Below are 23621 nucleotides of genomic sequence, written 5' to 3'. Positions count from 1 at the left end.
ATATTGATTTTCTTCGAGTATTCTATTTTTATTTATGAAACTCTCTAATCTGTTATTGAACAGTTTTTCAATGATTTTAGAAAATTGTGGAAGTAAGGAAACAGGTCTATAATTTGTAAATTGATGTTTGTCGCCAGTCTTGTAAATTGGTGCCACTTTAGCTATTTTCATTTTGTTTGGAAATGTACCTGTTTGAAATGATAGGTTACTAATATACATTAATGGTCCTGAGATCTCAGGACCATTAATGTGTCCAAACTTCTGGCCAGATTGAGAAACACATTTGCAAATGATTTAGCTGCAATAATACTTCCATACAAGAAGCTGATTGGATCAGAAATGGCGTGTTTTTGAGGCTTAAAAACTGGACATTATAATCTTGTTTCGCTCTTGTCAATTTCCAGAACGAGATTCCGGGAAGTCCAAGTACGATCAAGACCAAGCGGACAGGTTGGAAGGCGTCAACGTCTACACGCCGACCGTTCTGGTTTCCGCGGCAACCACCTCGCATTTCCCAGTGCCGACTCTGAGCAGCACCATCACGGTCATAGCTCCCACGCACCATCACAATAACAACACAACCGAGAGCTGGTCAGCGTTCCACCCGGATCGACCGGTGGATCACGGTCCCTTCAGGGGGCCCCCTCCTCAGCAGCGAAAACGCTGCCGTGATTATGACGGTGAGAAATGCAAATACAAGTGAATGCTGTGGACTTTACAGACACTAAACACGTGCAAACATGTTATGTCCTCCAGAAAAAGGCTTCTGCATGAGAGGGGACATGTGCCCCTTTGACCATGGAAGTGACCCAGTCGTAGTGGAGGATGTCAGTCTGCCCAATATGCTGCCCTTCCAACCTCCACCTATGCCTGGTGTGGACCCCCAACCGCCCCCAGGTCTTCCACCTCCACCTCTCATGAACCCGCCACCTGTGAATTTGGGGCCTCCTGTACCCCCACCAGGCGCCCTCCCACCAAGCCTGCCGCCGGTCGCCGGTAGGAATTCCGACTTGTTTTTGTAATTAGAGAATGTGTTGAGTGGAACTGAGCTACTGTTAGGCCTGGGCCCAATACACATTTTTCTTAATGCTATGTATACATTATTGCCAATAAAATATATTATTGTTAACAATATTGATTTACCACTGATGTAATGATATAAAATAATAATAATGTAAGTATACCCTTTTGAATGCAATAAACGTGTATTTTCCTATATACTCTATGTAAACTTTGAAATATCCAAGTTAAAACAAAATCAAAAATAAATTAAAGCTGCAAGCAGCGTTGGTCGGGCCCGCGTATTTGGCAGGTGCTAGTCCTAAGTGTCCCAATACCTTTGTCTACTTTTAGTCTGAAGTGTCCCAAGACTTTTGTCTAGTGTACCTACCTTGTCTGCATTGTGTGGGCATGTTGGTGCTTCCTGCTTTTGAGCAGCCATCTTAAAAAAACAGCAGCGCAGCAGCATCAGCGCAGCGGGTCTTTGAAGGGTCATAAAATCAAAACCGGAGCAGGTATTAAAAAACTGTTCTGTTAATTTATACACAAGGGTTTAATCTCTCTCCTGTGTTAGTTTGAAGCCGAAACGACAAACGCGCTCAGAGGAGATAGTTTTTGAAGGAAGGTGACCGGTTTTTACAAAAAATTTGTTTTGAAGGGGGAATAGCAAACTTCCTGTTGATTTTTGCTGGGGGTTGTCAATTTATGAAATGTAGGTCTAAGTGAGACCTACATAGAGGTTTCATGTCTCTTCGACCTTCCCAGGGAGAGTTACAGGCAGTTTTGTCAGTTTTTTCATCCGAGGAGCAGTTTTTTGTGCGTTTCATTAAAAAATTGCGCTAGAGCACAATTTTGAGATTTGGGGTTAGGTTTTTTTATTAGATCACAATTTTTGCCAGTCCTGATGTGTGTGTTCAGTTCGGTGAGTTTTGAACAGTGTTGGGTTAGTTACTGAAAACCAGTAACTAGTTACAGTTACTAGTTACTTTATTTCAAAAGTAACTCAGTTACTAACTCAGTTACTTAAACCAAAAAGTAATGCGTTACTGTGAAAAGTAACTATTTAGTTACTTATATATATATTTTTTAAATTTTTTAAGGCCCCATTTAATGCCCTTTTAGCCTTCATTTTAGTACTGTTATTGCACTGGAGAATAATACAATCTGTTGTTCAACTTGACATGCATTTGCATCATTGAACTCTGCTAAGCAATGTGCTCTACATACAACACACAAAGACAAAGATATGTTTTAAAGGGCCAATTTGTTTCAGACCAGAACAAATTGACAAAACTATTTTAAGTAGCTGCAACTTAACATACATAAGTAACAAACAGCATAATAACAACATAGCTGTAAAACAAGAAAGGCACACACTACATACATAAAGCCTAACCAGGCGTTTTCTCAAGGAATTCTGAAATAAAATCATGTCTGAAGCCCAGAACACTCTACACATTTCCCCACTTAGTTTAGAGAAAAGGAAATATTAGCCTGGCCCACTAGTATCCCTCTTTAGGTTTGTGAACTTTATAGTCTAAACATTTAGAGTGATGTGATAATCAAACACTCTAAAAGTTTAAAATGAAAGAGTATATAAGAGAATTGACAGAGTGTGTGTACCTTGACGTGTGCAGTGCCTCGTTAAAATCCAGCCACTGTTGGAGGTGGAGGTGAGTGTGTCTCTTTACTAGCTTCGTCGAAGCATGTTGTTTTTGTCGCTGTTTCAGCATATTTGAAACTTACATTCAGCTAAAATGTTCTTTTCTTTGTGGTCGATAAAAGAAACGTACTGAAAATATCTCCATTTTAAGAAACTCGGCTTCGGGGTTCGCCATGACGTCTTGATAGTAGACACAGACACGCCCCCTCCCCCACACACACACTCACACACACACACGTACACACAGACAGCGCGCGGCGCGCCTCTTTTTCGTCGCCTCTTCAGCAGCGACACTCAGATCTTCTCAGTTTCTAGCCGATACTACATAAAAAATAACGCAAAATAACGCAGTAACGCATCATGTAGTAACGGTAACGGAGTTACTGAATATAAAAAATAACGCGTTAGATTACTAGTTACCGCCGATAGTAACGGCGTTACAGTAACGCGTTACTTTGTAACGCGTTAGTCCCAACACTGGTTTTGAAGCATGTTAAGGGGGTCAAATTACAGCTCAAAGAGGCAAAAGTGACTGTTTTTAGTACTTTTTTGTCTTGAAGGGGGAATTGCCAACTTCCTGTTGATTTTTGCCCGAGAATATACTATTATGAAATCTAAGTCTAAGTCACACCTACATAAAGGTTTTTGTTTCATGTCTCTCCGACCTTCCTAGTGGGAGTTACAGGCAGTCTAGTTTTTTTTTTTTCGTAGGGGGCGCTAAAGCGCAATTTTGAGTTTGGTGATTCGGTTTTTTTAAAAAAAGGCAATTTTCGCAGGTCCTGATGTGTGGGTCAAATATGGTGAGTTTTGAAGCATGTTAAGTGGGTCAAATTACAGTTTAAAGTGGCGGCGGAAGAATAAAGAATAAAGAATAATAAAACCTTACAAATTCAATAGGTCCTTATGTCCCATTGTATAAGGACTCCCTTTGGGAGTCCTTATACAATGGGCCATGCGGGCCCTAAATATAGTCACGGTTATCAATATTATCGCGGTATCATACCTGCCAACTACTCCGGTTTTCCCGTAATTAGTACGGTTTTCATCAACCTATTCCGGGTTACGGTTGCAGTGATAAAAAGTACGGTTTTTCATTAATTAAAAATATATATTTTTTAAAAAGTTTTATTCACGAAATCGCGTAACAACAATGACAATCGACACTGCTTCCCGTAACTTCCTATCGAGCCATTCCGAATGCCATGCGCGAGGCTATTTATAGCACCGCTGCCAAGCACGAGGCACCAGTTGTATGGCGTCACATTAGTGCCAAAAATCCGAGCGCATAAAAACTGTTATCGTGCGCTGATTCTCCACTTCGTGCGCGCGCGCGACACCATTTTGCGCGCGCGTGGTGCCTTTTAGCGCGCGCGCGGTGCCTTTCTGCACGCTCTCTGTGTACTCCTGGCATCTCTCCTCGCGCTGTCATGTTTCTTTTTGGCACTTTGGGGGCGGGTATGCTTAGACGGCCTCTTCTTTCTGATTGGTCAGGCGAAAAACGCTGAAAAATGCTCAGAGCCAATCAGAAGTATAGCAGGGCGGGTCATCGTCAATATGTATCAAGATTTACGGAGGTAGAAGTGGATAAAAAAAATGTCGCGCGCTGATGAAGGTTATTTCATACCACATAAACACAATACAGGGTAATACAAAATGTGACCCAAATAAATAATAAGACAACAAACACCATAATCACATCTTTCAGCCAGAACTGGTCCACCAGCAATAACATCCAACCATAACATTATTTTATATTTTCACTTCTTCTTGAACATTTGTTTTCTAATTTATGGAATTTCTTTTGATTCAGCCATAAAATTAATGAAATAATCTTTGAATTTTGTTTTTAAAATGTTAAAAATAGCTTTTAATAATGTATTCTGAAACAGTTTAAAATAATCAGAGAACTGACTAACACTGACCCTACACAACTATGTGGCACAATTAAGTCATTTTTTTTTTTTAAAGCGAAAGAGGTAATTTCAACAGCATCATATGTCATATCTACATGTAATAAGATTTGTAACAAGGCAAACCGTTTGTAAATTGGTCGAAAATCGAGCAAGTTATGGTAATTTAAGTAGTACATGTACCATTGACATCAATGTAATGATTGAGGCTAGATGTCTGAAGTAAGATGGCTACAACGTTGCTACACTGGAGAATGATTGGTCATATGAAAAATGCTCACAGCCAATCAGAAAGAAGGGGCCGTCCAAGCATACCCGCCCCCAAAGTGCCAAAAAGAAACATGACAGCGCGAGGAGAGATGCCAGGAGTACACAGAGAGCGCGCAGAAAGGCGTCGCGCGCGCGCAGAAAGGCACCGCGCGCGCGCAGAAAGGCACCACGCGCGCGCAAAATGGTGTCGCGCGCGCGCGCAAGAAGTGGAGAATCAGCGCGCGATAACAGTTTTTATGCGCTCGGATTTTTGGCACTAATGTGACGCCATACAGTTGCCATTGTTTCCAAATGAGCGAACGATCATGGAATCAGCCGGAGAAAAATCGCAAACGAGTCTTAAACCGAAAAGAAAACTGCAGTCATTCCGTGAAGAATATTCAAAAGCCTATCCGGGAATAATTATCCGTTCCAAAAAGGGTGAAACTACGCGAATTGCACCTTGTGCAGACAAGATTTTTTGATCGGACACGGAGGAATTAGCCATGTAAAAGACCACGTTGGGACAAAAAAAAACACAAGTCTAATGCCGTTGCTAGCGATACAAGTGGAAAACTTTCAACGTTTGTCGTTGCCCAAACAGTGATGGTTTTAGCAACATTTTAACCTGTCTGAATGCTAATAATCATTTTGCCCTGGACCCTGGCTACTAGGTTTTTCTGATTTCAAAAGTTGGCAGGTATGCGGTATTGCTGAATGTGCTCAAAAAGTACTTATAAGCGCACTTAAATCTTTTTTTTTAGATGATTAAAATAAATAGCCACACAATATACTCTTTCCTATCTCTCAAGGTCAAGGTCAAGGTTCAACTTTATTGTCCCCGCGGGGAAATTTGTCTTGGGCACAGTGCATCATTGCTTTCTTAACATACCCAAAAACAACAGAACAAAAACACAAGCACAGACACAACCACAACCATACAACTAACATTTAAACATCAGAACATGGAGCTTGATAGACATAGGTGGCACTTTGATGTAGGCATAAAATCTACAGTATGGAGATAAAGATAAAGTACCAATGTGCATTGCACTAGAGCTCATGGATAAAGTGCTGTGTGCTAAAGTGCTTAGTTCTAAAGTGCTATGTGCTAAAGTGCTATGTGCTAAAAAAGTGCTAACCTATGTATTAAAATTCTATTGCACATTGTTGGTCAGCTTAATGGAGGCTGGAACAAATGATAATTTAAGGCGGTTAGATTTGCATAGTGGGACCCGGAGTCTTCTCCCTGATGGCAGGGTTCCATATTCAGGAAAGAGTGGGTGTTGTGAGTTGGAAATCATTTTCTTAGCTTTTTTCCTAACTGCCTGCTCATAGATGCTCTGTATAGGCTCATATTCTTTCCTCCCTACGATTTTCATTGCCGTTTTATGCATTTTCATTGCCGTTTTATGCATTCTCTATTTGAGCGACTGGAACACCCAAGAACAGAACAGCAATACAACATTTTCTGCTCAAACTTTACACTCAATCCCATTTGTTATAATGCTACGCTCAAGCTGCTTGACCATCATGTGAATTAAGATGCCTAGAAATAAAATGCATGTGACGTCATATGCAACCCAGCAATTTAGCTGCAGCCTTTTCAGTATAAAGGGACATGGTCATGTTTCAGACCAATAAAAACTTTTTCCTGTATTTGTCAGGACCACCTCCTCCTCTTCCACCACTTCAACCATCAGGAATGGATGCACCCCCCAATTCCATTACTAGTGCTGTTCCCACCATTGTCACTTCTGGAATGCGCTCTTCGGTGCCTCCAATGTCAGCACCACTTTTCCCCTCAGGTTAGTGTCACAATCATTGTTACCTGGAGTACTGAACTTCCCCTCCAGGGCATTCCTGGAAATGTGTGGTTGTTAAAACACTGTCAGTTTCACTTTTGGAAAGTAACTTTTTCAAACAAAGTAGATAAAATGACAACTGAACATTTGGCATGTAGACACCTTGTGATTACTAGTTTTATATTGTAGTGAATATTGCGAACGTTCAGCGTATTGAGCAGTGAAGATGTCTTCCTCTTAACCAGACACCTATGAGACTGACGTGTATAATCCTGAGGCTCCCAGCATCACCATCAGCTCCAGGCCAATGTACCGCCATCGTGTCAATGCCCAGAGGCCCAACCTGATTGGTCTCACAATGGGGGATGTGGACCAGCCACAGAGAGGTAGGCCAAGTATCAGTCCGTTTATGAAGATGTCATCAGTGCTATATCGTCTAATGATGTTTGTAATATTTTAAATGCAGTAGCAATGCTTTTTTTGTGCAGGTTCATTTCCAAACTCAGTTGTCTGTAGGGGTGTAACGATTGATCGATATAGCGATTTATATTCCTTAAATACGAGTAAATCAATCTCTGCTCTGCTAGTAGGCCTTCCAGAAGATATACATCGATCTAACATTGATTTAAAAGGTAATTAGTTGATTTTATCGATACTAGAAAAGAAAACATTGGCTTTAAGGACGGCAGACTTTACGTAAAGTTGAAATAACATGAATGTTTCAAATGTGAGCAGAAAATGTTTCCTTTTCTTACTTTAACCTAAAGTGTTGGTTGCACTTTATTAAAAAAAGATGTGAATGCATTGGCCATTAATTGTTATTTACTTGTTTGTATCCATAATTAGTTCATACATAATTCCATTACAAGACATAACAGGAATGTAGGAAACTTCACCTGCAGTTTATTTCACACAAAAGTTAATGAATCTATTTCCACTCACTGAATCGTTTCGGATCTTTCTAAAAATATTTATATCTATTGGCCCTGAATTGTGTTGGCAACCACAAATATGGAATCGAATCCTTGTTAAAATGAATCGTTACACTCCTAGTTGTCTGGTTTTACAAAAAAAATTTGAGCTGTCTGAATGTGCCCTTGTCCAGAATTGACCTGTCTTTCTGTGTTCTTCTCCAGACAAGGTCCCAAACAACAGTATGAGGATAGTGATGGACTCTGGCCTAAGAAAGAGACCAGTTGGTCCACATGATGGAGGCATTTTGCACAAGAAACCTTGGTTTGACAAGTACGCACAAAGTGACCAGTAAATTATAATGATTCAGCACAACTATGGATTTGATCTTTCTGTCAAAGTATCCTCAATGAAGTCTTTTCTTTTTGCCAGGCCTAACTATAACAAGCCCAACCACCTGGGCTACTACAGGAGAGGCCCGTTCAATTCCCCCAACACAAAGCTGCTGGTTCGGCAAATTCCTCCCGAGCTCAACAACATCAGCAAGCTCAATGATCATTTCAGCAAGTTTGGAACCATCGTCAACCTTCAGGTGGGTCAGCCTTTAAAGGTAAACATCCTTAAGTTTCTTTATTTTATGCTGCGGTTTATCGGTCTACTTACTGATCGGCGATGAGCACATCAACACGGATGTTTAAAGGTAATAGATCGAAAAACAAACCACCTGACCAATCTGAGGAAAAAACTGCACTTCAAGATGTTGAATATTTGTGACGTGCATTTTTTTGCTAATTGAGAGTCCATTTTATTTTTGTTTACTAATTTAGGATTTAAGAATTTCTTGACCTTCCAACTATAATAGTAAAAAAACAGAAATCAAAGTTTATTGCTTTTGAAAAGAATATTGTTATATTTTGATTACATTACTACTTAATTTGGGCTCAAAATAATACTGACAATAATATCATTTATCGGCAATAATTTGTGGGACAATTATGGATTTCTACCTGTATTTTTTTGGTACCGGTTCCTAATTCTTTCTTTCTTTCTTTCTTTTCTTTCTTTAGTTTATTTCGAACATGAACACACTTACATAATAATACATCACACAATTTCATATCATTTCATTTTACATCATGCCCGAAAAGGAGTAGGAAGAAGCAAAGCTTATTTAATCCTACCCCTTTCCCACTTCAAGCGTTTACAAATATATAGAATCATTTACTGACCTTTTTATATAATAAAATATCATCTATGAATTAGTATACAACAGTTTTGTAATATGTAATTAATTAATTAATTCAGTCATTATTAACATACTGAGATGAAGAATATCTTATTTTCAATAAGGTTGAAAGTATTTCTCATAATTCTTCTTTTTTGTACTCTGTAAGCACTATTATTTTGAACAACCTCTTAAACTGGATCATATCAGTACAATTTTTAACTTCTTTACTTAATCCATTCCATAATTAGATGAAGACCGTGAAGATTCCAGACTAATGATATTATCAGTATTTTTTGTTCCAGCTGACCGACGTAATTATGACACGCTGCCTCATTTAGTTCAGCTGCCACTGTTACACATTACAATCAGCTTTCCAATAATGACAAATAAGGAAGCAACACCACACAAAAGTTTGTATTGCAACATTATTTCCTCTTAAGTCACGTAAGCTGTGTCAGTTTGAAGGGAACACACTTTACTCACGACGAGTTAATTACGGTAATCCGCAATATATATAATACACACTACACACACATACATATTTTATTTATATAATACACACTACACACACATTTTATTTATATAAATCAAATCAACTTTATTTATAATACACACTACACACACATACATATTTTATTTATATAATACACACTACACACACATATTGTATTTATATAATACACACTACACACACATACATATTTTATTTATATAATACACACTACACACACATATTTTATTTATATAATACACACTACACACATTTTATTCATATAATACACACTACACACATTTTATTCATATAATACACATTACACACACATATTTTATTTATATAATACACACTACACACACATATTTTATTCATATAATACACACTACACACACATATTTTATGTATATAATACACACTACACACACATACATATTTTATTTATATAATACACACTACACACACATATTTTGTTTATATAATACACACTACACACATATTTTATTCATATAATACACATTACACACACATATTTTATTTATATAATACACACTACACACATATTTTATTCATATAATACACACTACACACACATATTTTATGTATATAATACACACTACACACACATATATTTTATTTATATAATACACACTACACACACATTTTTTATTTATATAATACACACTACACACACATCTTTTCTTTATATAATACACACTACACACACACATATTTTATGTATATAACACACACTACACACACATACATATTTTATTTATATAATACACACTACACACACATGCATATTTTATTTATATAATACACACTACACACACACATATTTTATTTATATAATACACACTACACACATACATCAGTAGCACAACAGTCAATATTATCTGGCTCAGTGGCCTAGTGGTTAGAGTGTCCGCCCTGAGATCGGTAGGTTGTGAGTTCAAATCCCGGCCGGGTCATACCAAAGACTATAAAAATGGGACCCATTGCCTCCCTGTTTGGCACTCAGCATCAAGGGTTGGAATTGGGGGTTAAATCACCAAAAATGATTCCCGGGCGCGGCCACCGCTGCTGCTCACTGCTCCCCTCACCTCCCAGGGGGTGATCAAGGGTGATGGGTCAAATGCAGAGAATAATTTCACCACACATAGTGTGTGTGTGACAATCATTGGTACTTTAACTTTAACTTTAACTTTAATATGGCTTCTGGTCCTTCACTCAAATACGTCCATCTGCAACATAAACACAAATAACATTTCCTATTCTTACACAATGCACACCCACTTAACATGCTAATTGATTGCATTGATGTATATGATATATCAAGTGAATGTATGTTCTCTGCACATGCATGCCATTTATAAATATTATTTCCAGCTGAGTGTAATCGTAATGAATAGAAACACAGTGATGGATGTGTGTGGTCTTTGCAAGAAGAACTGCATTTCACCTTGCACTGCACACAGAAGATGACATAACTGCACACATAGTTGACTTCTTTAAGACTAAACAGCTGTTGATAAGACTTCCCTGCTCTGAGATGTTACAGTACATCACGTTGGAGGTGGTATGGTTTCATTTGTGCTAAATAATAAATAATAAATAAATAAATGCTAATTAAAATGCATTTTTTCACATCTTTATTTCCACAAATGACATTCAGTACCAATAAATACCGGTGTAGATAAGGAATATCGATAAAGGTATCGTAACGATAAAATCTTAACGAGACAATACTGGGGAACCTCCATTTCCGAACTTAATTGACTCTTAAACATGGTTCATGAATAAAAGTTTGTATAGTGAAGCATAGTTCCCCCTAAGAAACAATGTACACATTAATAATTGGTTCTAGCCCGGACAAAAGTCCATATTTGACCTGTCTCCGCTCGGGATGGTCTCCTGCTGGCCCTACTATGGATTGGACTCTCACTATTATGTTAGATCCACTATGGACTGGACTCTCACAATGTTATGTTAGATCCACTATGAACTGGTCTCTCACAATATTATGTTAGATCCACTATAAACTGGACTCTCACACTATTATGTTAGATCCACTATGGACTGGACTCTCTCACTATTATGTTAGATCCACTATGGACTGGACTCTCACACTATTATGTTAGACCCACTATGGACTGGACTCCCACACTTATATGCTAGATCCACTATGGACTGGACTCTCACACTATTATGTTAGATTCACTATGGACTAGACTCTCACTATTATGTCAGATCCGCTATGGACTGGACTCTCACACTATTATGTTAGATCCACTATGGACTAGACTCTCACTATTATGTTAGATCCACTATGGACTGGACTCTAACTATTATGTTAGATCCACTATGGACTGGTCTCTCACAATGTTATGTTAGATCCACTATGGACTGGACTCTCACACTATTATGTTAGATCTACTATGGACTGGACTCTCACACTTCTATGCTAGATCCACTATGGACTGGACTCTCACTATTATGTTAGATCCACTATGGACTGGACTCTCACAATGTTATGTTAGATCCACTATGAACTGGTCTCTCACAATATTATGTTAGATCCACTATAAACTGGACTCTCACACTATTATGTTAGATCCACTATGGACTGGACTCTCACTATTATGTTAGATCCACTATGAACTGGTCTCTCACACTATTATGTTAGATCCACTGTGGACTGGACTCTCTCACTATTATGTTAGATCCACTATGGACTGGACTAGACTATGGTGACCTGCACAATTCCCCCCTGGCTAACTGCCATGTTTTGAATGAAAATAATGTGTGATTTTAGGTGGCGTACCAGAACGACCCAGAAGGTGCGTTGATCCAGTTTGCATCCCCAGATGAGGCCAAGCGGGCCATACAAAGCACAGAGGCTGTCCTCAACAACCGCTTTATTCGGGTCCATTGGTTTCGTGAGAACGGAGGTGATGGTCACGGCCAGTCTTACCCACAGCAGGTGCAGCCCCAGCCAGTCACAGTAAGACTTGTATTCATATTCTGGCTCTACAATAAGTAGAAATCATAACCAATCTTTCTAATGCTCCTTATCCTTTGCATTCTTCACAAATTCATGTCACCTTTAGTACAGCAAGGGCAGTTAGGGTTGTCCCGATACAACTTTTTCACTTCCGATACCAATAATGGAGCCTTGAGTATTGGCTGATACCAATATTAATCCGATACGATATCAGCACAAATCATAGTATATGTATCTGGAGGCGTTAGCGGGTGAGAAAGTGCAAAAGACGACAAAATAAAAGTTCTTTAGTCAGCTTGTTTAGTTGACAGTGTGTGTGTGTGGGGGGGGGTTTGGTTACATGACAAGAAGCGTAAAATCTATGTTCTTTTTCTTACCGTAAAACGTAAGTCTTTTTTTCGTACTGTAAAATCTACAGTCTTTTTTTTTTTTACTGTAAAATCTAGTCTTTTTTTTTTTTAATTAATTTTTTTACCGTAAAATCCAAAGTCGTTTTTTGTTTAGTTTTTTACGGTAATAATACGTTCTTTTTTTTTTTACCAGAAATTCTATAGTAATTTTTTGTTTTTTTACTGTAAAATCTAAAGGTTCTTTTCTTGTAAAATCTAGTCTTTTTTTTTTTTTTTACTGTAAAATCTGAAGTCGTTTTTTGTTTGTTCTTTACCGTAAAATCTACAGTTGTTTTTTTTAACCAGAAAATTTTGTCTTTTTTAATTTATTTTTATTTTTATTTTTTTTAATTTTATTTAATTTTTTTTTGTAAAATCAAAAGGATATCACAAACGATTAAACGTTTCCGCCATCCTAGTCCCTGCCGTTGTGTCCTTGGGCAAGACACTTTACTCACCTGCTCCGAGTGCCACCCACACTGCTTTAAATGTAACTTTGAGTCACTAGAGAAAAGCGCTATATAAATGTAGTTCACTTCACTTCACTAAACACGCTGCAGGACTGCATGTATTGCACATGATATCACACAAAAGTCAACGTGCTGTGGGACTGCTTGCATCGCACATGATATCACACACAAGTAAACATGCCGCAGGACTGATTGAATCACACGTGATATTACACACAAGTAAACACGCTGCATGTCTGTTTGTATCGCACATGGTATCACACACAAGTAAGCACGCTGCAGGACTGCTTGTACTGCACATGACATCACACACAAGTAAACACGTTGCAGGACTGCTTGTATCGCACATGGTATCACACACAAGTAAACACACTGCAGTACTGCTTGTATCGCATATGATATCACACACACATAAACACTCTGCTTGTATCACACATGATATCACACACACGTAAACGCTATGCAGGACTGCTTGTATCACACATGGTATCACACACAAGTAAACACGTTGCAGGACTGCTTGATTCGCACATGATATCACACACAATTTACATGCAAGCACCTATCTGATACCGTTTTTTTATTTTTTTGCTGATATCTGACCGATATCAATACCGGGTCGGGACACCCCTAATGGCAGTAATACTGGAACAGTTTGTGCAGGCATGGCGGCCTTCAGAAGTTGTATTTTCTGCAGCGAATACTGAATGAAATCTTTTCAACATTCAGCAGCCCTCAGCAACATTGTTGAAACAGTCCGTCAAAGATCGCCTTGGGCCTCTTCTCACTGCAAACTCTGAGCCTTCCCAGGACTCCAACGTAGCCGCCCAGGTGTGTGTGGCCACTGCTTGTGGAAGTCTGCAGTAGATGTTTATACGTATTAACTTGCTACTCTCATGCAGCTGCAGAATTCTGCCAAAGCATCAGTGAAGGAGCGTTTGGGTTTCTCCACCAAACCTGCTTCTCCGGTCGAGAAGGCAAGTCTTCTTCACTCAGCCATGTTCTCCTCCTACACGTTGTGTAAAGGTCTTGTGTCTACATTTTTGCACGGTTCCAGGTGTTTTCTACCTCTGCGGGCCTTTCCAAGACCGTATACAATCTTGCAGCCGTGAAAGCTGTCCAGAAAACCACACAGGATGCCCTGAAGAAGAAGCAGGTGAGAGGAGAAATGGCAATAACATTAATGGAGGTTTCACTCAAAACCACCCGTAACAGCCTATTAGCTGCACTACTGGGATTATTCTGCTGCAAGCAAGTCCTCTTGAAATGGAACCCTTTCCCACTGGGATCCATTTCATTTAGAGTTGCAGAGGTTTGTGCAGAAGTTTTAGTATGTAGAAGTAGTTTTAGTTTTTTTTAGGGCTGCAGCTATCATTCATTTTAGTAATCAACAGAGGTGGGTAGAGTAGCCAGAAATTGTACTCAAGTAAGAGTACTGTTACTTTAGAGATTTATTACTCAAGTAAAAGTAAGGAGTAGTCACCCAAATATTTACTTGAGTAAAAGTAAAAAGTATGTTGTGAAAAAACTACTCAAGTACTGAGTAACTGATGAGTAACATACACACTCATATCACATATATATATATATATATATATATATATATATATATATATATATATATATATACCGTATTTTCCGCACTATAAGGCGCACCGGATTATTAGCCGCACCTTCTATGAATTACATATTTCATAATTTTGTCCACCAATAAGCCGCCCCGGACTATAAGCCGCGCCTAAGCTGCGCTAAAGTGAATGTCAAAAAAACGCTGCGCTAAAGTGAATGTCAAAAAAACAGTCAGATAGTTCAGTCAAACTTTAATAATATATTGAAAACCAGCGTTCTAACAACTCTGTCCCAAAATGTATGCAAATGTGCAATCACAAACATAGTAAAATTCAAAATGGTGTAGAGCAATAAATAGCAACATAATGTTGCTCGAACGTTAATGTCACAACACACAAAATAAACATAGCGCTCACCTTCTGAAGTTATTCTTCATTCGTAAATCCTTCGAATTCTTCGTCTTCGGTGTCCGAATTGAAAAGTTGCGCAAGCGTGGGATCCAAAAATGGCCGGCTCCGCCTCGTCGAAGTCATCGGATTCAGTGTCGCTGTTGTTGTGCAGCAGTTCTGTGAATCCTGCCTTCCGGAAAGCTCGGACCACAGTTGTGACCGAAATATCTGCCCAGGCATTTACGATCCACTGGCAGATGTTGGCGTATGTCGACCGGCGCTGTCTGCCCGTCTTAGTGAAGGTGTGTTCGCCTTCGGAGCTGTGTGAAAAAAGCCACCCGGCCTCTTCGCGTAAACTTCCCTTAACCACTCGCTCATCTTTTCTTCATCCATCCATCCCTTCGAGTTAGCTTTTATGATGACGCCGGCTGGAAAGGTCTCTTTTGGCAAGGTCTTCCTTTTGAATATCACCATGGGTGGAAGTTAGCATGGCAAGCTAGAACCACAGTGAGGATGACTTCTCATTCCCTGTGGTGCGAATATTCACCGTACGTGCTCCCGTTCCACAGTGCGGTTACAGGAATATCAGTTGCTGTGAAATACGGTAGTAATCCGTGTGCGGATGGAGAGATTGCGTCTTTTTATGAACCGGATCCTTGTCCTTTGTAGGAGCCATTTTGTGGTCTTTACAGATGTAAACAGGAAATGAAACGTACGGTGATATCCGCGCGTTTTTTCTTCTTCTTCCGGGGGCGGGTGGTTGCTTAAAGCGCTTCCTGTTCTATGGGGGCGGGTGCTTTCCTTGGCGGTTGCTTGCGTAGAAGAAGAAGCGCTTCCTGTTCTACCGGGAAAAAAGATGGCGGCTGTTTACCGAAGTTGCGAGATCGAAACTTTATGAAAATTAATCGTAATAAAGCGCACCGGGTTATAAGGCGCACTGTTAGCTTTTGAGAAAATTTGTGGTTTTTAGGTGCGCCTTATAGTGCGGAAAATACGGTATATATATGTATGTGTGGGGAAAAAAAAATCACAAGACTATTTCATCTCTACAGGCCTGTTTCATGAGGGGGGGTTCCCTCAATCATCAGGAGATTTTAATGGGAGCATTCACATACCATGGTTTATATAGGGCACAGAGTGGGTGGGTACAGGCTGGCCTAGGGGCGTGGTGATTGGCTCATGTGTTACCTAGGAGGTGTTTCCGTCTATGGCGGCATGCTGTTACAATTTCGCTGCGCTTGTTGAGGGATGACAGGTCTGGACGGTAAATAATAAACAGTTTCTCTTTCAAGCATAGGTTGCATCTTTTATTACCACTATTGTAAGGTGTGCTGGATGCAAGAATTTGCCATGTTATTGAATATTCAACATTATTGTCTTTGAGGTCCCAAATGTGTTTGCTGAGTTCTGTGGTATTCCGCAGGTTTTGGTTCCTGAAAGAAGCCTTGTGATTGTTCCATCTGGTTTTGAATTCTCCCTCGGTTAATCCTACATATGTGTCGGATGTGTTAATGTCCTTGCGTATTACCTTAGATTGGTAGACAACTGATGTTTGTAAGCACCCCCCGTTGAGAGGGCAATCAGGTTTCTTTCGACAGTTGCAGCCTTTGTTGGTTTTGGAGTCGCTCTGTCCGGGGGCCGACGGCTCATTTGCAATTGTTTTGTTGTGGTTTGAGATGATTTGTCGTATATTGTTCATACAGCTGTAGCTCAATTTAATGTTGTTCTTGTTGAATACTTTTCTTAGGGTGTTGTCTTTGGGAAAGTGTTTGTCAATCAGATTGAGGAATTTGTGTCCAATGTTAGTTGAGATGATTTGTCGTATATTGTTCATACAGCTGTAGCTCAATTTAATGTTGTTCTTGTTGAATACTTTTCTTAGGGTGTTGTCTTTGGGAAAGTGTTTGTCAATCAGATTGAGGAATTTGTGTCCAATGTTAGTTGAGACGTTTTTGCTGTATGGGGGGTTGTACCAGATGATGTCGTTTCGTTTTCTGTTCTTTTTTGGCTGGTTTCCTGGCGTATATATATATATACATTGATATATACAGTATATAATTTATATTTATTTATTTTGCTGTTTTTGTTTACATGTTAAAGGTGTTTTAATGAATATACATGCATGTTTAACATATAGATTCCTTTCTTTCATGAAGACTAGAATATAAGTTGGTGTATTACCTGATTCTGATGACTTGCGTTGATTGTAATCAGACAGTAGTGATGATTACGTCCACGTTTTCAAATGGAGGAGAAGAAAAGTTCCTCCTTTCTGTCTAATACCACATGAAAGTGGTTGGTTTTTGGCATCTTATTTGTCCAGCTTCCATATTCGTTTTTATACACTTTACAAGAAATATATTGGCGTCAAACTCCGTAGCTTACTAGCTTGTTTGCGCTGGCTTTCGGAGACTCTTATTGTGAAAGCGCAGGTGCGATGGAGCGGCACTTTTATTGTGAAGACAGGAACGTCCTCATGTGCGGTCAGTCTTTAGGCTTTTGACGGGATGTACGGTTGAAATAAAAAAGTATCTTTTTTCCTTCACACTTTTGATTGATTGATTGATTATAACTTTTATTATTAGATTGCACAGTACAGTACACATTCCGTACAATTGACCACTAAATGGTAGCACCCCAATAAGTTTTTCAACTTGTTTAAGTCAGGTCATGTGACCACCTGGCTCTGTTTGATTGGTCCAACGTCACCAGTGACTGCATCTGATTGGTGGAACGAAGTGAAACGTCACCAGTAAGGCAGGCACTTTGAAGCTCTGTCTGACAGACCAAAACAAACAAAGCGTGCATTAACAGATCGATAAAAATTAGTAGCGAGTAGCGAGCTGAATGTAGATAAAAGTAGCGGAGTAAAAGTAGGGTTCCTTCTCTATAAATATACTTAAGTAAAAGGAAAAGTATGTTGCAATAAAACTACTCTTAGAAGTACAATTTATCTCAAAAGGTACTCAAGTAGATGTAACGGAGTAAATGTAGCGCGTTACTACCCACCTCTGGTAATCAAGTAAGTGGGAATGTAACTATAAACGTTATGAATGATAACTCCCAAAGGTTAGTATCACCATTTTAAATTGGAATAATGGGGAAAAAACCTGATTGATACTGCGCTTTGTTAAACTCACGGACTGGCTGGCGCTAGCTTAAATGCTAACATGAAAACAAGTGACATTAAGGTCGTTCCCCATTAAGGTAGTACATACCTCAATTTAAACTTGTATGAACATGTCTGAGTAACTAAGATATTCAATTTTGTACATTGAACCTACAAGCTGTGCTCTCCTATGACAGATTGACGGTTCTACACTCAAAAGTAATACGAGATGGCGGTGTTTTTACGGTGCGTTCAAGGACCGCTGAACAGAGTAGGACACAACACTTGCTAGAAATAATTAATAATCTTAATATACTTTATTTGTTAGGCACTTTTCATTGAAATACATCTTAAATTGCTATAGTCCAAAGCAATATTTAAAAAAATGAAAGCATTAAAACAGTTAAAATACTAAGTAACTAAACACTATCAGTGAAACATAAACACAAAACATGCAAAATTAAAGCTGCAAGCAGCGTTGGTCGGGCCCGTGTATTTGGCAGGTGCTAGTCCTAAGTGTCCCAATACTTTTGTCCAGTTTTAGTCCCAAGTGTCCCAATACTTTTGGCAAGTTGTAGTCCTAAGTGTCCCAATACTTTTGTCAAGTTGTAGTCCCAAGTGTCCCAATACTTTTGTCCAGTTTTCGGCCTAAGTGTCCCAATACTTTTGTCCAGTTTTCGGCCTAAGTGTCCCAATACTTTTGTCCGGTGGTAGTCATAAGTGTCCCAATACTTTTGTCTAGTGTACCTACCTTGTCTGCATTGTGTGGGCACGCTGGTGCTTCCTGCTTTTAAGCAGCCATCTTAAAAAAACAGCAGCGCAGCAGCATCAGCGCAGCGGGTCTTTGAAGGGTCATAAAATCAAAACCGGAGCAGGTATTAAAACGCTGTTCTGTTATTTTATACACAAGGGTTTAATCTCTCTCCTGTGTTAGTTTGAAGCCGAAACGACAAACGCGCTCAGAGGAGATAGTTTTTAAAGGAAGGTGACCGGTTTTTACAAAAAATTTGTTTTGAAGGGGGAATAGCAAACTTCCTGTTGATTTTTGCTGGGGGTTGTCAGTTTATGAAATGTAGGTCTAAGTGAGACCTACATAGAGGTTTTTGTTTCATGTCTCTCCGACCTTCCCAGTGGGAGTTACAGGCAGTTTTGTCAGTTTTTTCATCCGAGGAGCAGTTTTTTGTGCGTTTTATTAAAAAATTGCTCTAGAGCACAATTTTGAGATTTGGGGTTAGGTTTTTTTTATTAGATCACAATTTTTGCCAGTCTTGATGTGTGCGTTCAGTTTGGTGAGTTTTGAAGCATGTTAAGGGGGTCGAATTACAGCTCAAAGAGGCAAAAGTGACTGTTTTTAGTACTTTTTTGTCTTGAAGGGGGAATTTCCAACTTCCTGTTGATTTTAGCCTGAGAATGTACTATTAAGAAATGTAGGTCTAAGTCAGACCTACATAGAGGTTTTTGTTTCATGTCTTTCCGACCTTCCTAGTGGGGGTTACAGGCAGTCTAGTTTTTTTTTTTCCTAGGGGGCGCTAGAGCGCAATTTTGAGTTTTGTGGTTCGTTTTTTTTTTAAAAAGGCAATTTTCGCAGGTCCTGATGTGTGGGTCAAATATGGTGAGTTTTGAAGCATGTTAAGTGGGTCAAATTACAGTTTAATGTGGCGGCGGAAGAATAAAGAATTAAGAATAAAACCTTAAAAATTCAATAGGTCCTTATGTCCCATTGCATAAGGACTCCCTTTGGGAGTCCTTATGCAATGGGCCATGCGGGCCCTAATAATGGCTTTTCTAAAAATGTCTGTTCCATTTAGATATAAAAAAAAAATCTTGGTTAAAATATTTCAGTGTGTGTATAAGTATTTTCTGAGCACACAGAAATATTTTGTAAATGTTTGTTTACATACCTTAAGTGTTTCCAAACGGTGTCTGTAACATTGCAGTAAAACGGCTGATCAAACAAGGCAAAAGTCATGGTCATGGTCAGCTAAACTGACTCAATAACTCAACGGTGACGTTTTGGTGAATTTACAAAATTGAAACTATACAAAAAGAATGCTATTGTAAGTTAATAATTCTAACAGACACTTGTGAACGTTGTTGCGTTTTGGACCAGTTGTTCCTCTCAGGGAATTCAAGTCACAATTCGCTCCCAAGCTCTTTACGACACTTAAAGCTGAGTTGAAAAACCACCAGAGACAGAATAGGTATTTTGTTGTATATTTTCAAAGCTTTGCAAATATACTTTTTGAGACCAGTCCAGCATAGAACATTCTATCGCCCCGCCAAAATGGTCTGTCTTCCCAACGCCAAAAACCCCTCTTTTCTTCCCCCTCCCTAGCCATAATACGTGCACAACGTCTCCCTAGTCATAATACATTCCAAAGAACTCAAGGTTAACACACACAGTTTACTTGCTAGAGTAAAGAAACACGAGCTGTTTTCAAATATGACTATGAAAGAAAATAAGTAACACTAAAATTCGGATATATGTAAATATCTGCCTCCGACAACGTGTTAGCATATTAGCTAAGGCTAATGACGCTATCTTCATTAGATTACGATGGCACGCGCAAATATGCATGAAAACACTCCTACAGACATCACACATGAGACGGTGTAGTAAGAAATAATTGTTATAGTTATATTGTCAAACTTATAAACGTTGCTTTGAGTGATAAATGAAGAATCCATATGAGTAGAAACGCTATGGACAACTGAAGACAGAACAGCACTAACGGCTCAAAGCTTTCAACAGCAGGAAACATTCACTCAGCCGCACCTGCACTGAGCAAACCCGTCCAAAAGATGGTGCCACGGCACAAACAACAACACACAATTTCAGTGTCTTTGCATGTGTTTGAATGAAAACTGTTTGCAAAAATATCTATGAATTAGCCGCACCGTTTTATAAACCGCACAATTCAAAGCGTAGGAAAAAAGTAGCGCCTTATAATGTGGATTTTACGGTAAATATCAATTATTGCACCAAATATAATACAATTATTTTTCAAACTATTTTTTTTGTCAATATAAAAATAAATACTGAAATATCTGCTTGACATATGATTTCAAAGCAAGATAGCCATCAAATTATACATGTAAAAATAGATTTTTATTGTAAAATGAATAAAATTGTCTCCCATCTTCTCATGTTTGAAGAGAAAAGTGGATGAGAGAATGTTTATTTTCCCAGGCTCAGAAAGAACTGCTTGTTCCTTTTCGCAGCATATAACTGTTTGTTTTTTTGCCGGTAAAATTCTGTCGACTGAGCCAATAGTTTTTACCGTAAAATCAACGAATGTTGTGTTTATTGTTTAAATTGAAAAAAGGTACCACATTATTTTTAGGTAATAAACTGGCAGCTCAGTTGCCAGAATTTCACCATGAAGTTTTTTTTCCTTTTAGTGTAAATTCTGGTGACTGAGTACTACAATATTCACAGATTTATTTTTTTCAGTCCCTGGAAAAAAATATAAAAAATGCATCGGCAAATTCATAATTGTAAGAGCAGACGCGTCTGTGATGTGGCCCTCAATGAAAAGCAGTTTTTGACACCACTGCTGTGGAGCAACTACACTCCATAATTGTGCTTCCAGAAATGGATGAGATGTTCAGATGATGTCCAATGGTGTGCAATTGTGGTCATCTACACAATATATATATATATTGGGTTTGTATCAGCAACAAGGGTATTTGATTATTTGCTTTATTTCATTTGACAGGAGGCCCTAAGGTTACAGCAAGATGTAAGGAAGAAGAAGCAGGAAATACTGGAGAAGCACATTGAAACACAGAAGGTAAGAAGTAGTGATTAAATAAGGGGTGTAACGGTACGTGTATTTGTATTGAACCGTTTCGGTACAAGGGTTCTGTTCGGAGGTGTACCGAACGAGTACACATGCTAGCAGCGACCGGGCTAGGACAACATGTAAAAGCCAGAGCTGGAAGACCCTCCTGCCTCGTTAAGATCTCCCGTTCGGGAACACTTTGGCCGCGCGGTAAAACAATGGAGGACGGAGGTTTGCCGACATTGTTCAGCAGCTGCTTCTGACAACACGTCAAACATGTGTTGCACCTTTCCTGCTTCCGGCTCCCAGACCGTAGTCGAGGAGCACAGGGGAGACGCTCCTCCAGGGCCGATGTATTCTCGGGGGCAACACCCTTCACTCTACCCGGCAGTGGGTCTCCACAGCTCCGGACTCCAGGGTAAATGACGAGTCCGGCGATTAGTTGCAAATCGTGGCTTTATTGAGGATTTGCACACAGCCAATCTAACAAAATACTAGCCACTCACGCTACCGCTCCCTCACCTCGCTCGCCCACACACTCACCTCACATGCTGTCACATATTAAAGGGCCACACACACACATACGCTACTCTCATAACACATGCTAACCCATTGGAAGCGTCACCACCGCATTCAAGCAGCCTCTCCTCGGCGAGTCAGGCAGGGCTAAAGCAATAACAAATGTTTTTATAGCAGCAGATATAAGTCCATATTGCATTAAAAACTAGATTTTGAGCCACTTCTATGGTGGAAGAACAATGAGCCCATATATCCTCTTACTGCCAAGTTAGCCAGGCTGGGGGGGAAAAGAAAAGTTAATCTGAGGCTGAGTTGACTTGAAACTGTTTAATGTTGCACTTGTTATATGTAGAAGAAAAGTTTTGTCATTTTATTTAATCTGAGCAACAACTTGAGGCAGTTTAATGTTGATTAACGTGGACCCCGACTTAAACAAGTTGAACAACGTATTGGGGTGTTACCATTTAGTGGTCAGTTGTACGGAATATGTACTATACTGTGCAATCAACTAATAAAAGTCTCAATCAATCAAAAAAAGCACTTTATATGTAGGACTGGCAAAAATTGTGATCTAATAAAAAAACCTAACCCCAAATCTCAAAATTGTGCTCTAGCGCAATTTTTTAATGAAACGCACAAAAAACTTCTCCTCGGATGAAAAAACTGACAAAACTGCCTGTAACTCTCCCTGGGAAGGTCGGAGAGACATGAAACAAAAACCTCTATGTAGGTCTCACTTAGATCTACATTTCATAAATTGACAACCCCCAGCAAAAATCAACAGGAAGTTTGCTATTCCCCCTTCAAAACAAATTTTTTGTAAAAACCGGTCACCTTCCTTCAAAAACTATCTCCTCCGAGCGCGTTTGTCGTTTCGGCTTCAAACTAACACAGGAGAGAGATTAAACCCTTGTGTATAAAATAACAGAACAGAGTTTTAATACCTGCTCCGGTTTTGATTTTATGACCCTTCAAAGACCCGCTGCGCTGATGCTGCTGCGCTGCTGTTTTTTTAAGATGGCTGCTTAAAAGCAGGAAGCACCAACGTGCCCACACAATGCAGACAAGGTAGGTACACTAGACAAAAGTCTTGGGACACTTCAGACTAAAAGTAGACAAAAGTAT

General features: G+C 39.2%; 1 protein-coding gene across 1 annotated transcript in view; it reads left to right on the top strand.

Annotated features, from left to right (window-relative positions):
* rbm26 (RNA binding motif protein 26) overlaps nucleotides 1–23621 on the top strand; it is a 55548-nt gene that overhangs the window by 15803 nt on the left and 16124 nt on the right. Inside the window, exons 6-16 of the mRNA XM_061974692.2 lie at nucleotides 405–680; nucleotides 757–996; nucleotides 6489–6629; nucleotides 6872–7012; nucleotides 7763–7871; nucleotides 7971–8130; nucleotides 12078–12266; nucleotides 13855–13956; nucleotides 14034–14102; nucleotides 14183–14281; nucleotides 21912–21986. Of these exons, the coding sequence (XP_061830676.2) occupies nucleotides 405–680; nucleotides 757–996; nucleotides 6489–6629; nucleotides 6872–7012; nucleotides 7763–7871; nucleotides 7971–8130; nucleotides 12078–12266; nucleotides 13855–13956; nucleotides 14034–14102; nucleotides 14183–14281; nucleotides 21912–21986 (1601 nt within the window). The remainder of the gene's footprint in view (nucleotides 1–404; nucleotides 681–756; nucleotides 997–6488; nucleotides 6630–6871; nucleotides 7013–7762; nucleotides 7872–7970; nucleotides 8131–12077; nucleotides 12267–13854; nucleotides 13957–14033; nucleotides 14103–14182; nucleotides 14282–21911; nucleotides 21987–23621) is intronic.

Source organism: Nerophis lumbriciformis, linkage group LG15 (assembly GCF_033978685.3).
Source record: "Nerophis lumbriciformis linkage group LG15, RoL_Nlum_v2.1, whole genome shotgun sequence".
NCBI lineage: Eukaryota > Metazoa > Chordata > Actinopteri > Syngnathiformes > Syngnathidae > Nerophis > Nerophis lumbriciformis.
This window is presented reverse-complemented; position numbering and strand designations above follow the sequence as displayed.